The sequence below is a fragment of the Phacochoerus africanus genome, chromosome 11 (genome assembly GCF_016906955.1).
Source record: "Phacochoerus africanus isolate WHEZ1 chromosome 11, ROS_Pafr_v1, whole genome shotgun sequence".
Classification (NCBI taxonomy): Eukaryota; Metazoa; Chordata; class Mammalia; order Artiodactyla; family Suidae; genus Phacochoerus; species Phacochoerus africanus.
This window is the reverse complement of record NC_062554.1, coordinates 10,877,494-10,890,621: the sequence shown is the minus strand read 5'-3', so window position 1 is coordinate 10,890,621 and position 13,128 is coordinate 10,877,494. Positions and strand designations below refer to the sequence as shown.

At 59.9% G+C, this 13,128-nt stretch overlaps 1 protein-coding gene across 1 annotated transcript in view; it reads right to left on the bottom strand.

The window, feature by feature from the left end:
• Nucleotides 1-260: 260 nt before the first annotated feature.
• CAPN5 (calpain 5) overlaps nucleotides 261-13,128 on the bottom strand; it is a 53,058-nt gene continuing 40,190 nt past the window's right edge. Inside the window, 11 exon segments of the mRNA XM_047752237.1 lie at nucleotides 261-2,789; nucleotides 4,323-4,340; nucleotides 4,342-4,460; nucleotides 5,010-5,125; nucleotides 6,186-6,382; nucleotides 7,880-8,002; nucleotides 8,634-8,801; nucleotides 8,803-8,830; nucleotides 10,399-10,476; nucleotides 11,109-11,302; nucleotides 12,107-12,299. Coding sequence (XP_047608193.1) covers nucleotides 2,607-2,789; nucleotides 4,323-4,340; nucleotides 4,342-4,460; nucleotides 5,010-5,125; nucleotides 6,186-6,382; nucleotides 7,880-8,002; nucleotides 8,634-8,801; nucleotides 8,803-8,830; nucleotides 10,399-10,476; nucleotides 11,109-11,302; nucleotides 12,107-12,299 — 1,417 coding nt within the window. The 3' untranslated portion in view covers nucleotides 261-2,606.

Sequence of the window (13,128 nt, the reverse complement as noted above, 5' to 3'; positions counted from 1 at the left end):
TGGTCTGCAGAGCACCCCAGCAAGGCTCTGTGCTGTTTCCCCTCGGAGCCTGGGACGGGACTTGGGACAAGGCCACCAATGGGAGAGATGAATGATCTCAACGATGTCGGCACACTGTCCCCCCAGGCAGGCAGTGGGGTTCAGCCTCAGCTCTAACTCCCTCACCTGGCTCTCTGACCAAACAACAGTCACCCAGGCCTGGGAAATACTCCCTTCACTGTCCCTTACCCTCAAGGGACAGAGAGACACAGAAGACCTTCTGGAAGAGCGGTAACATTTATTCTGAGAACAAACAGGTCTCCAGTCCCCTGACCCTGCCCTTGACCCCAAGGGGAGTGAAGCCCAGGTTGGGGTGGTGTGGACCAGGGGTCCCACCCATCTCCAAAAGCAGCCCTGAGCCCCCCTGTCACCCCGTGGGCTGGAGGGTGCACCTGCTGAAGAGAGCGGCTGCCCTCCCCACATGCCCACCAGTCCCAGCCTGAAAGAGCTCCGGTCTCACCCGCCTAGTCCCCAGGGGACAGGGTTCTCCCACAGCCAGGAGCCAGCCTGGCCCACCCAGAGGGATGGGGAGCAAAGACAGGGCTGCCCAACCAGTTCTGTTTGAGATGGGGGTTGGGGAAAGGGTACCGTGCCTGGCCTCCGGGCCGAAGCCCACACAGATCTGCCAGTTGGTCCTGCTTTACCCGCCTAGCCCCACGGACGTGGCTGAGCAAATACCTGTGTGGCAGGTGGCCCCAGAGGCCCCAGGCTGGTTATCCTGCCCTCGTCCCTCCACCCGACTTGGGAATCAAGGACAGCGAGCCGTGGAGATTACATGACTGTGGATAGCGTGCGCGCACAGACACACGCGGAGAAAGGGGACTGGTTTGCCCTTATTCGGCGCTCGGTAATAAGAGTGTTGACAAATGAGAATCCTTGGCCCCACTTTGCAGAAGGGGGAAATCGAGGCACAGGAGGTTTGGGCGACTTGCTCCTGGTCACACAGAGAGTCCAGCCCTAGGCCTGAGTTCTCGAGGGGAAATCCCAGCTTCTCGAGAAGGACTCTTCTTGTCTCCCTTGTCACTCATTTCCAGGCCCCTCCCGTGACCAGGGAGGTCGGGAGCACAGGAGCAGACGACCCAGAGGGAGGAGGCAAAGGCGAGGATCCAGCACAGCCCGCCAGGATGCGGCACCAAAGAGCCAGATCTGGAGCCGAAAAGCCAGGTTCCCCGAAGGAATTCCCATCCTTGAACCAACTGGACTTTTTCATCTGTATCCCCTGCTCTGGAGCCCAAGGACGCAGAGGAGACCCAAGGCCCGTCACGGCGCCAACGCTGTCCAAGAACACAGTCGGTCCGAACCCCCTGCCCCCATCCAGCGGCAGACCTCCCCGGAGAAAGTCCGGCCACCCCCACGTCCCGCCCCAAGCAGAAGCAAAATAAAATCAGAGGATTACAGGAACCAGAGTTTAAGAAGAAAAAAGGGTTCAGGTTTTCGGTTTTCCTTTAAAAACCCCTGGTTAAAATCGAGACGTAAAACACAAAGAATATAAAACGTTGAGGACCGAAAGGGGCATTTTGGTCCCGGCAGCGAGGGCTGTCGCCCCCTCGGCTGTGTGTGGGAGGATGTTGGCGGAGGGGGTCTCTGGTCAGGGGATGGACTTACCACCTCCTGCCCAGCCCGATGTGTGACCTGATCCCAGGGGGCCTGAGACCACCACCCAGAGCCCCTTTTCCCAGGAAAAGCCCGGGTCTGGCAGCAGAGGGGCCTTCCCCTCGGGTCCCCACACCCCCCTCCGGTCCCCACGGCCCCCTCCACCTGCCCGGCCCACGACACCGGACACACGCCTTCCCGCATCAGGGCAGTGGAAGCAGGACACCCTTCTGCCACCTCTCCAGGGACCCTAAACCAGAGGCTGGGGATGAAACCGGAGGCTGGATGGAGAAGGCGGCTGCAGCTTGTCTGGGCGTCTGTCTGCCTCTGAGAGGACCTGAGAGCAGAGGCGAGGCCCAGGACGGACGCCAGGTCTCCCAGCGCTGCGGGAGGGGCCTGGCTCCACTCTGGGGCTCACAGCAGCGCTTCCTCCCTCGGCAAACCTCCTTTGAATCACTAAGTGATGTGCAGGCGAGCGGATGGGATTAGAGGAAGAACAGCTACCCAAACTCCGGCCTGCGTGGGAACCCAAGAGCCCCTTCAACCAGATGTAAGTGACAGAGAAAGCAAGTCTGGGACACTGGGGCAGGCCTGGGACACGAGGGGCAAGAGTGGACCTTGGGATGTGGCAGTTTGAGTGTAAACAAGTGACATCCTTGGCACTCCGTTGGCAGAGAGCAGGGCCTCGGGAAAATGCTTTCAACGGATAGAGTCCCTTAGCCATGGTGGCAGTTGGGGCAGGGGGGGGCTACTTTAAATCTCAGGCAAGAAGACTCCTCTATGAGAAGGGAATGCTTTAGGGTCCTCGGGATACTGAGGCCCAGAGAGGGGCAGAGACCTCCCAAGGTCACACAGCAAGTCAGTGGAAAAGCTGGGGGAAGGACCTCAGTGTCCTGGTTCCCAGCCTAGTCCCTGGCCTGGTTGGGGACATGCAGATGACGGTGAGAACTGTGGGGGCAGGTGAGGGGCAGGGATCAGACGGCCGTGAGGGAGGCACTGCTGAGGATGCACACAGCCACGGTGCCCGGCAGGTCGCTGGGCTGCTGGCTGCTGCGGTCTCGGAGGTGGAGGGTGTGCAGGGCCTGGAGGTCGTCCGGGTTGGCCTTCAGGTGCACTTGACCCAGGAACTCGTCCTTCAGGACTCGGTGGTTCCAGATCTGGGGGGAGACAGAGGATCTTTGGGGACCAGCTCCAAGACCAGAAGTATGGGTCTGGGGGGCTGCAGGCGGGAGTGGCAAAGCCTCGAATGCCCTTCCTGCAGCACAAGCCGGGCTGAGGAGAAGGAGCCCTGCAGTGCCTGTCTCGCCATAGACCTTGGCCAAGGCCACGTCCTTTCTGGAGCCTCGGGCTTCCTCCCATGTGTCAAAGGTTCCTTCCATGTGTACAATTAAGACTGTCATTACTACTATTTTATTTATTTATTTATTTTTGTCTTTTGTCTTTTGAGGGCTGCATCCACGGCATATGGAGGTTCCCAGGCTAGGGGTCCAGAGCTGTAGTCGCCAGCCTACGCCAGAGCCACAGCAATGCCACATCCAAGCCGCGTCTGTGACCTACACCACAGCTCACGGCAGCACCAGATCCTTAACCCACTGAGTGAGGCCAGGGATCGAACCCGCAACCTCATGGTTCCCAATCAGATTCATTTCCGCAGAACCACGATGGGAACTCCAAGACTGTCATTAATAGCTCTGCTGGTGACCTTGGACAAGTGACACACCCCCACCCTGGTTTCCCCATCTTTGACCTGAGCATTGGGTCAAGAGCCCCTAAAGGTCCTTCCAACCCCAACATCTATGGTCCTGTGATTTGATCTGTTGGGAGCCAGTGTCAAGAAAACTTGGAAACCCTAAGTTCCTGGCCTGGCTCAGCGGTTAACGAATCCAACTAGGAACCGTGAGGTTGCGGGTTCGATCTCTGGCCTTGCTCAGTGGGTTAAGGATCCGGCGTTGCCGTGAGCTGTGGTGTAGGTCACAGACGTGGCTCGGATCTGGCGTTGCTGTGGCTGTGGTGTAGGCCAGTGGCTACAATTCCAATTAGACCCCTAGCCTGGGAACCGCTATAGGCTGCAGGTATGGCCCTAGAAAAGAGAAAAGAGAAAAAAAAGAAAGAAAGAAAGAAAACTTGGAAACCCTACAGCAGCTCCCCCAGGGTACCCAAGCATTTGTTTACAGATGGTTTCTCGCCTGGAGAGATGCTGGCTTGGGCCCTGGGGACACAGGGCTTCCTGCCAATGAGCTCAGACTTGTGACCGCCTTGGCCTGAGAGAGGCAGGAAGCGCATGCCCAGGCCCCGGGCTTTCTGAGCCCCACTCTCAGGCCACACCGCCCGACCACCCACCACCTCAGTGGGGCTGTTCCAGGTGGACTCACCTACACTGGAAGTTAAGGAAACACTCCCCAGGCTCTGGGGCAAGGTCAGCGGAGATGACCGCTGTCCCTGGCCAGGAGACTGACGCTCCAGTGTCCCACAGTCACTCTAGCTAATCCAGCTCACCCATCCTCCAGAGGGGACCCTAGGGCACCGGGAAGAGCAGGCAAGACGATTCCCAAAGCCACACCCCGTTAGGTACAGAGTCAGGAGCTGACCCCAGTGTTTCCGGGTCCCTGCCAAAGACCCTCCGTGCGGGGCCCTGCCCCTCCGGGTGGGGAGGCATCGCACCCCTCCGGGACCCCAGCAGGTGGCCTCACCTGGACCGTGATGGGCTGGACTCGGCTTCTTGCGGTAGAAGACGCCCTTCACGTCGTACTCAGGCGTCGAGGTGCCTCTCCGCACGGCCGAGCGCACCTTGTCCCCCTCACACTTGATGATCACGTAAGAGTCAGCCCCTGGAGAGGACGAGCGGGCAGTGGGGTGAGGGGCTGGGGCAGGGCCCGGGTGAGACAGGTGTCTGGGAGCCGAGCTCTCCCCAGAGCAGAAGCAGGGGCTCACGGATTCAGGAGAAGGGAGACCACAGCCTGACCAACTTTTCGAACTTCCAGAACGAGAGGAGGCACAGTCATCTCTGGCCTCCGACCTCCACCCACGCCAGTCCCCCTGTCAGAGCACCTTCCCCGACTTCCCTTCATCCGGCTTCATGCCTTAATACCTCCCAGCCTGGAGAAAGCCCGCCCCCTCCAGGAAGCCTTCCCCCCACCCCACCCCCCACCCCCCCGCCCCGACCCCTGCTGCCTGTCCCTGTGTCTGATTGAACCGCCACACCGGAAGCCACCCAAAGGCAGGAGGCTGAGCCTGTGCTGCTCTGCTCTGCACGCCCAGCTTCCCCCCAGGGCCGACCTGGCGTGTACACTTGCTGCGGGAGAGCAGGAGAGTTCTGGGGCTGGGGAGGAACGCGGGGACCTCCTGGAGAGGAGGCAAGGGGCTTCAGGTAAGCTCACCTGTCGGGGAGTCCTTGAGACCAGCAGCCCTCAGGACATGCACCTGGGTGACCTGCTGGGGGTAGCCGCACAGGGAGCTCCAGCAGGAGCGGGGGGGCTCGTCCAGGCGCAGCTCCCTGGTGCAGGCAGAGGATAAAGGGGCGGTGATGGAGAGGGGCCCGGAGGACGGAGGGCGAGGGGATTCCAGAAGGGTGGGGCGGGGGGAGGAGCAGCGTTTAGTGCAGACATTGCCCATCCTGGGCAAACGAGCCCTCGGGCACGTCCTGCTCCTCCATCCCTACCCACCCGAGGTGCCCCTCCTCCCCCAGGGGAAAGGCATGTCCTGGGCACTGCTGGGTGCCAGGCCTCCGCTGGACATTACAGGTCTGACCCCTCATCCTCTCAAAGCCCTGGGAGCTGGTGACAACTGTTCTGCCTGTTTTACAGACCAGGAAGCATCAGGCTCACTGGGGAAGGGGCTGCCCACACAGCGCAGACTGGAGAACCCAGGCCCACTGATTCTATGGGCTGCCTGCCTGGTCTGGGAAGTGGGCAGGGGGCACCAACTCTGCGCTGCCCCCCCTAGGTGGGAGGGCAGCGTGGGATGCCCAGGTCTGCACCACAGCAGGGATGGGCATGGTTCCCGGGTTCACCCACCCCGGCTCTACCACTGGGTGCAGGACCTTAGAAGCCACCCCCAGGAGTTCCCATTGTGGCACAGCAGAAACGAAGCCAGCTAACATCCTTGAGGATGCAGGTTCAAATCCCTGAACTCACCCAGTGGGTCGGGGGTCTAGCATTGCCATGAGCTGTGGTGCAGGTCACAGACGAGGCTTGGATCTGGCATGGCTGTCAGGGGCAGCTCAGTTTCGACCCCTAGCCTGGGAACTTCCATATGCCGGGGGTGCAGCCCTAAAAAGCCGAAAGAAAAAGGAGCCACCCCCAACCTCAACCCCCAATTCTCATCTGTGAAAAGGAGGAGTCAGGCCACCGGCCGGGGATTCGGAAAGAGCCAAAGAGATGAGTGAAAGCGTCTTTGTAAACTGTGAAGTGCGGTGCCGGTGCCAGCCCAGGAGGCTGGAGACCCCCGTGCCACGTCTTGGGCGGACCCTGAACATGCCTGGGCTGCGGACGGCGCCTCAGCCTGGTGTGGCCCTGGGTCCTGCCCACCCCGGCCCCCCACCGACCCCCACGCACCGGCAGTCGGAGGGCACGTCGGTGAAGACTCGAAGCAGGAACTCGCCCGTGTGGCCCGGCTCGAAGGTGGTGGGGATGATGACGTAGCGGCCCTCGGGCTGCTCCGTGCGCAGGAAGACGCTGCGGGAGTTGATGTAGATGGAGCTGGCGGCCCTGTGCTGCAGGCTGTGCATGCGGTACTGGCGGTTCTCCTCCACCTGCAGGGGCGGGGGGGCGCCGGGTCACACAGCCCCCAGCCCACCCCCACCCACACCCCCAACACCTGCCCCTGGCTGCCCGGAAGAGGCAAATCTGGAGTCCTGCCGCGTAGCACAGGGAACTACACCCAATCACTTGGGATGGACCATGGAAGAGGATAACGTGAGAAAAAGAATGGAAATGTATGTTGAAGTGGGTCACTTTGCTGTCGGCAGAAATGGACAGAACGTTGTAAATCACCTCTAATAAAACAAATTTTAAAACATGAACGGAGTTCCCGTCATGGCGCAGCGAAAACGAATCCGACTAGTATCCCTGAGGAGGCAGGTTTGACCCCTGGCCTCGCTCAGTGGGTTAAGGATCCAGCATTGCTGTGAATTGTGGTGTAGGTCGCAGACACGGCTCAGATCCCGAGGTGCTGTGGCTGTGGTGTAGGCTGGTAGCTGTAGCTCCGATTCGACCCAAGCCTGGGAACTTCCATATGCTGCGGTTGTGGCCCTAAAAAGCAAAAAAAAAAAAAAAGGGCAAAAGACAGACGTAGCTGAGCGTCGTCTGCCTGGGACTGGCGGGGAGGGAGATGTGTGTGATTGGGTGGATGAAAATGCCCTAAAATTGATTGTGGTGACAGCTGCACAAGTCCACGAACACACTTTAAATGAGTGAGCCGTCTGTACATGAACAATATCTCATGAAGCTGTTGGAGGGGTGGCAGTGGGACGCCCCCCGGGGACCATGTCCATGGGGTTCCTGACATCACGGCAGAACCGAGCATCACCATCTGCCCAAGTCACAGCATGTGTCCCTGGAGTGACACTGCCAGCTACCAGGACGTGTTGGACAATTCCTGGAACAAGTGCCATGATCAGCCGCAGTCAGGTCAGCGAAGGTCACGACATGTGCCAGTCGCGCCGTCAGCATGCAACGGATGTCCCTACACACGGATGCGGACAAACTGCCATAACACGAGCCAACGCGTCAAAGGCCACGGGCCCAGCACATGCACGTGGTTTCACCAGGTTCTCGGTGTCTGGACAGGGACGTGGTGTCCAGCTATGCCGAGTGTCACCAAGCACGAGGCATCACAACACGCAGAAGGCCTCAGGGCCCAGGCCAGGGCAGCAGCCACTGGGAAGCCCACCTGGCTCTGCCCAGGATGCCTCCACCCCGTGCCTGGCGAGGCCACCAACTCAGTCAGGGGACCAAGCCCTGAGGAAGGGAGAGGCAGGGGTCCCCTCAGAGCCCGGCCTCGACCTCCAGCTAACCTCCCCCGCCCCGTCCAAACAGCTCATGAGTCTGGGGCAGGAAGAATCGGGCTGAGCGCTGCTGTGAGGCCAATGCGAGGGAGGGGGGGCCCATGTCACAGCTCGCCCGCGCCACTGGCCACTGTGGCCAGGGTGGCAGGGGTGATGGTGGAGACCAAAGTGTTCCAGAGTGTTCGTCCCAGGCCCAGGAGGTCCAAACTCTCCCCTCGGAGCCCGGGTCCCAGCTGGCCTCACCTTGTAGATGTCGAAGCCAATGGCCAGGTTTTCACCCTTGCCATCCCGGCGCGTGGACTGTTTGGGCCGCTGCTGGATGCAGACCAGCACCTCATCTTCTGGCTTCTTGACATCAAAGATGTACTGCAGGTGCGGCAGGGAAAGAGGGACGATGCAGTGAGACCAGGACAAAGACGGGCGCGCTGGCTCCCAGAGCTCGGCCCAGACCCAGGTCGCAGCTCCGCTTGTGAGCTTGGCCAAGCCCCATCACCTCGCTGAGCCTCTGCCCCTCATCCGTGAGATGGGCCAACATCTGGGGCAGGTGATGGACACTCAGCTCCAAGCCTGTGTGCAGCCGGGGCTCAATGAATGCGCACCAGGCATGAGGACTAGGCAGGTGCCAGGGCCGCGGCTGAGGAGGCTGTAGAGGGGGAGGTGCCCTGGGGAGCCAGTCTGGGAAGGTCCCCCAGAAGGAGCAGCACCGCGTATAAAAAGAAGGGGTTTGAGCCCCTAGATCAGCCTCGAAACAAAATGTCCCTGTAAGTTTATCAAGACGCTCCCTAGTCCTCAGTTTCCTCATTTCTACCATCTGCAGGTGACTTTGTGAGGCCCGGGGGGCGGGGGTACATGACCGCCCAGACATGCCCACCCAACCCCACTGCACAACGCATGCATGAGGCCCAAGGAGGCCCCAGGAGGTACCCGAGGTCGTGCAGGAGTCAGCGCCAGGTGAGCGGCGAGGGCCCCAGCTGCTCGGGTCCCCAAGGGTGCCCACCTGCGGGTTCTGGAAAAAGGTGTTCTTGTGGTTGATGCAGCCCCCGCTGCGGTTCTGCAGCGGGTCCTCGTGCCGCGTCCAGGCGCCCCGCAGCCGGGCCTCCTCCCACGTCTTGTGGATGCTCAGGTAAGACGTGTTGAGCAGCCGGCACTTGATGATGTCGGTGAAAGTAGCGGCACACGTCCTCGAAGGTCATCCTGGGCGTGCGGGCCACGGGGCTGAGCCGGCGTCCCCACCCCCACCCCCTCGCCCCACCCCCCCCTCGCCCCACCGGCTCTGAAGCTCCGCCCACACATCAGCGAGCTTGGACATGGCGTGGCACAGACCCTGCCTGTCCCTTATGCCACCGTCTCCTGATCTGTAAAATGAGGATGAATCTAACAACAGCTGCCTATCTCGCAGTCAGCGTAGGAATGAAGCAATGCAACAAAAGCACGCGGCACAACTTCTGACACACAGGAGTGGGCAAAGGCTGGCTGTTACAATTCTTAATAGTATTAGTAAGTAACGTGTACGGCCCTCTTCAGTGTATAAAGCATCCATTCTGGTCCAAGGCTAGTGGTGAGAACCTCTTGGTAGGTGGAGCTGCAGCAGCCAGAAGGCTGTCACATCTCCAGCAGCCTGGGGAGGGGGGGAGCGCCCACCCCCTTCAAAGGGCACGAATCTGAGAGCATATGCACATGTATACATCCAGCGGAAGGTACATGAGAAAGGCCTTAGGAAGAGTTTTCCCGATTAGTTTTCTACTGCTATGGGTTTTTATTTTTTTGGTGAGTTTTTGTTTGTTTGTTTGTTTGTTTGTCTTTTAGGGCTGCACCTGCAGCATATGGAGGTTCCCAGGCTAGGGGTCCAATTGGAGCTGTAGCCACCAGCCTACACCACAGCCACAGTAATGCGGGATCCGAGCTGCATCTGTGACCTGCAGCTCACGGCAGCAATGCCACGTCCTTAACCCACTGCGCAAGGCCAGGGATCGAACCCCTGTCGTCATGAATACTAGTCAGGTTCATTAACAGCTGAGCCACGACGAGAATTCCTATGGTGGTGTTTTAACTTGACTGACCCCTGAGCCAGACTGGCTCCCCTGAGGGGACCTCACTGGGGTGCCAGGAGCACTGCCACCTGCCTCTGCCTGTCCGCATGGAGACTACTGTCCGCCCTTCCAGGAAGAGGCTCTGTCTCCGAATCAAGTGTCCTACTGAAGAAAGACCCTGGGCCCGGCACACAGTCAGGACTGAATGCAGAAGTGAGTGAACGACTGCAGGAATCGTGATCAGGCTCTTGAGGCGAGGCGGTGGCCGTCTCCCCAGCTCACCCCACCACGGGCCCCCTCCCGGTGCCCCCGCCTCCCTGCACGCACGCTTCCCTAACCCAAGGGTGCCCTCTGGCCTCTGGGCTGAGTCTCTGTCCCTGCCTGCTCAGGGCTCCTCTTCCCTACCTGCTCTTGGTACCAGGCTGCCAGCATGCCCTCTGCCCTCTGGTCAATTCCCCATCTGCTGTACCCTAGCCTACTGGCCGAGGGCTCAGCTTGGGTGCCAGAGCAGCCCAGGGTCCCCTGAGGTGGGTCGGGGGGTAGGCTACAGGGATGAAAAGGTCCCTTCCTGCCCAATTTACTTTACAAAAGAAGAAACAGGCACAGAGATGTCGCTGGTGGGGCACTGGCGAGAGCCCTGGCCCCTGACTCCCCATTCGATGCTCCCTCCCTGGCACACAGGAGGCTCTCACGCAGCCCCCCGACACCCGCCCGGGGCAAGAGCACACGCACCAGAACTCGCCGTCATCCTGCACCGTCACGCCCATCTTCTCCCGCTCACTCTTGCTCACTTTCTGCCACTCCTCTGAGCTGGGATGTGAGCACACGGGAGGAAAAAGGGAGACGTGTAAGAGGAAGGACCCCATCAGGGCCACCCTGGCAAGGGACAGCTGGCACGAAGGACAGCTCGGCACCAGGCCTCCATCAGTATGGCTGTAACTAGAGACCATGCCCAGCCCCTCGCCAAGAAGCCCGGTCCGCCCACTCCCGCAGGTAACTGGGCTGCCACCATGCTGGGGACCAGAGGTCTGGGAGCCACGCTGCAGGCTGAGGGGCAAGAGGGGAATGACCCTGAATGAAGGGGACCCCCCCACACGGGGGGGGGGGGCGGCGGGGCTGGGCTCTGCTCCTCTCCGGGCCTCACCAGGGCCACAAGCCAAGGCCAGCGCCGTCACCTCCCTCCTCGCTGGGTGGGCTCCCTCCCTGCTTTCCCACAGAAATGGGCTCACCCCCACCTCCAGAGCCCAGCCCACACTCCATCGGTCCCCCCATGCTCCTCCAAAGTAAATCTTCTCCCAATGTCATCCTCCCTGCAAACCCTTCCAGGCCCAGACCCGGTGCCACCTCCTCCACGAAGCCCACCCTGACCTTGCCCAAGCCCCCCGTACCCGGGCCCAGCCACGTGGGGTCTGCCCAGTGCCTCCCCCAGCCCCAGGCCTCACGTGTCGCTCCACGGCCCGTTCCACTCCCGCTCCCCCCAGGGGTTGCGCAGGCGGATCATGTCCAGCTTCTCGGACTTGAAGAAGGCCAGCAGGCCGTGGCCCAGGCGCACCTTGCGCACGTCGGTGACGGCGTACGCGTGGCCCTTCACCAGCCCGCAGGCCAGCCGGGCTTCCATGTCTGCCGCCGTCACCGCCTGCAGGAGGACACAGGGCTCAGGGCCAGGGCCCAGCCGCCGGCAGCTGGGGCACAGCGCCCCCTGCAGGACGCGGCTGGAATGGCAGTCCCGCACAAATCAGGGACCTGGGGACCTCGGCGGTCGGAGCTCTGCTGTATTCACAGCCGTTTACAGGCCCGGGAGCAGCAGCGGCGGTGAAGGAGGGGACCTGCCGTGCAGCCGGCTCTGGGCGGTGCTGGAGTCCGCCACCGCGAGCTCAGCTTTGCAATTTAGTTGTTAAAACACTAGCTTGAAATCGACGATGGAGCAGTGCCTTTACACCACTGAAATCCGCACATCAGGGCTTTCTCATTATTCAGAGTCATTTTATCAACACACCACTGGGTCAGCCAAACCTGGGTTCAAATTCTGCCTTCGCTGAGCCCCAGCTTTCCCACCTAAACTATGAACAGTCAATGAAATACAGACGATTCTCTTGAAAAGTCCTGCAGGGGCTCCCCCGCCTCTTCCAGTTGCCTCGTAGCTGCGTTGCCCCACATCTTGGCTGGGGAACGTCGGATGCATAGACACCCATCACCCCGATGCAAAAGGGCCAGAAAAGTGGAACAGCACAGGCAAAGGCTTCCACAGTTTAAGGGGCAGGGCAGGGGGCCTGAGGTCGCTGTCCAGCGCTGGGGAGGGGGCGGCACCTTCTCACTGTTCCCCTCCCCCAGTGAGGTCAAGGGTCTGGAGCCAACCTGGACAGGGGCTCTGCCTGGGACGCCGCAGTCGCCTCCCACCTCAGACAGGCTGATGAAGGGGCGGGGCCGCCTCTGTTCTCACCTTGATGGAGGCGCTGATGAGGCCTCCCCGGCTGTGCACCTTCAGCATGCGCTCAAAGAGCTGGTTCCTCTTGGCCTCATCATTGGCAAAGTCACCCTCGGTCAAGTCGATGGGCTCGGAAACCCCCCCGGTGAAGTCCACCAGTGCATCTGCCGTGTTGCCCCCATCCAGGGCCTGGTAACAGCCCGCCAGTCTGGAAGCAAAGTGGAAAAAATGCGCAGCTCAGTCCCCAGTCAGTCTAAATCCTTCGCCTTCTCGGGGAGATTTCTGAGACTCAGAGAGGTCAAGCGAACTGCTGGGGTCACACAGCACTCCACACAACAGAGGTCTCCAGCTCCCAGGCCAACATTTGTCCCAATGAGCCACACCATCTCGTCACTCAAATTCTGCTTAGTCTTTAGAGTCCCAGTTTCAAAAATAAGCTGTCCAAAGACAAAAAAAAAAAAAAAAGGAGTTCCCGTTGTGTCGCAGTGGTTAACGAATCCGACTAGGAACCATGAGGTTGCGGGTTCGGTCCCTGCCCTTGCTCATTGGGTTAACGATCCGGCATTGCCGTGAGCTGTGGTGTAGGTTGCAGACACGGCTCGGATCACTCGTTGCTGTGGCTCTGGCATAGGCCGGTGGCTACAAGCTCCAATTGGACCCCTAGCCTGGGAACCTCCATATGCCTCGGGAGCGGCCCAAGAAATGGCAAAAAAAGACAAAAAATAATAATAAGCTGTCCAAAAATCTAGCAATTCTTTCCAAAAGTATTAAAAGGTCATACGCCTTTGACATATCAATTCTCAATGTGTAATATTATTTATAACAAGGTAAAACTAAAAAAATGTTTAACAACAGGGAATTGGTTTTAAAAGCACATCTTTTAAAATGTGTTTCTTGGAGTTCCCGTCATGGCTCAGTGGTTAACGAATCCGACCAGGAACCATGAGGTTGCGGGTTTGATCCCTGGCCCTCGCTCAATGGGTTAAAGATCTGGCGTTGCCGTGAATTGTGGTGTAGATTGCAGATTCGGCTCGGAT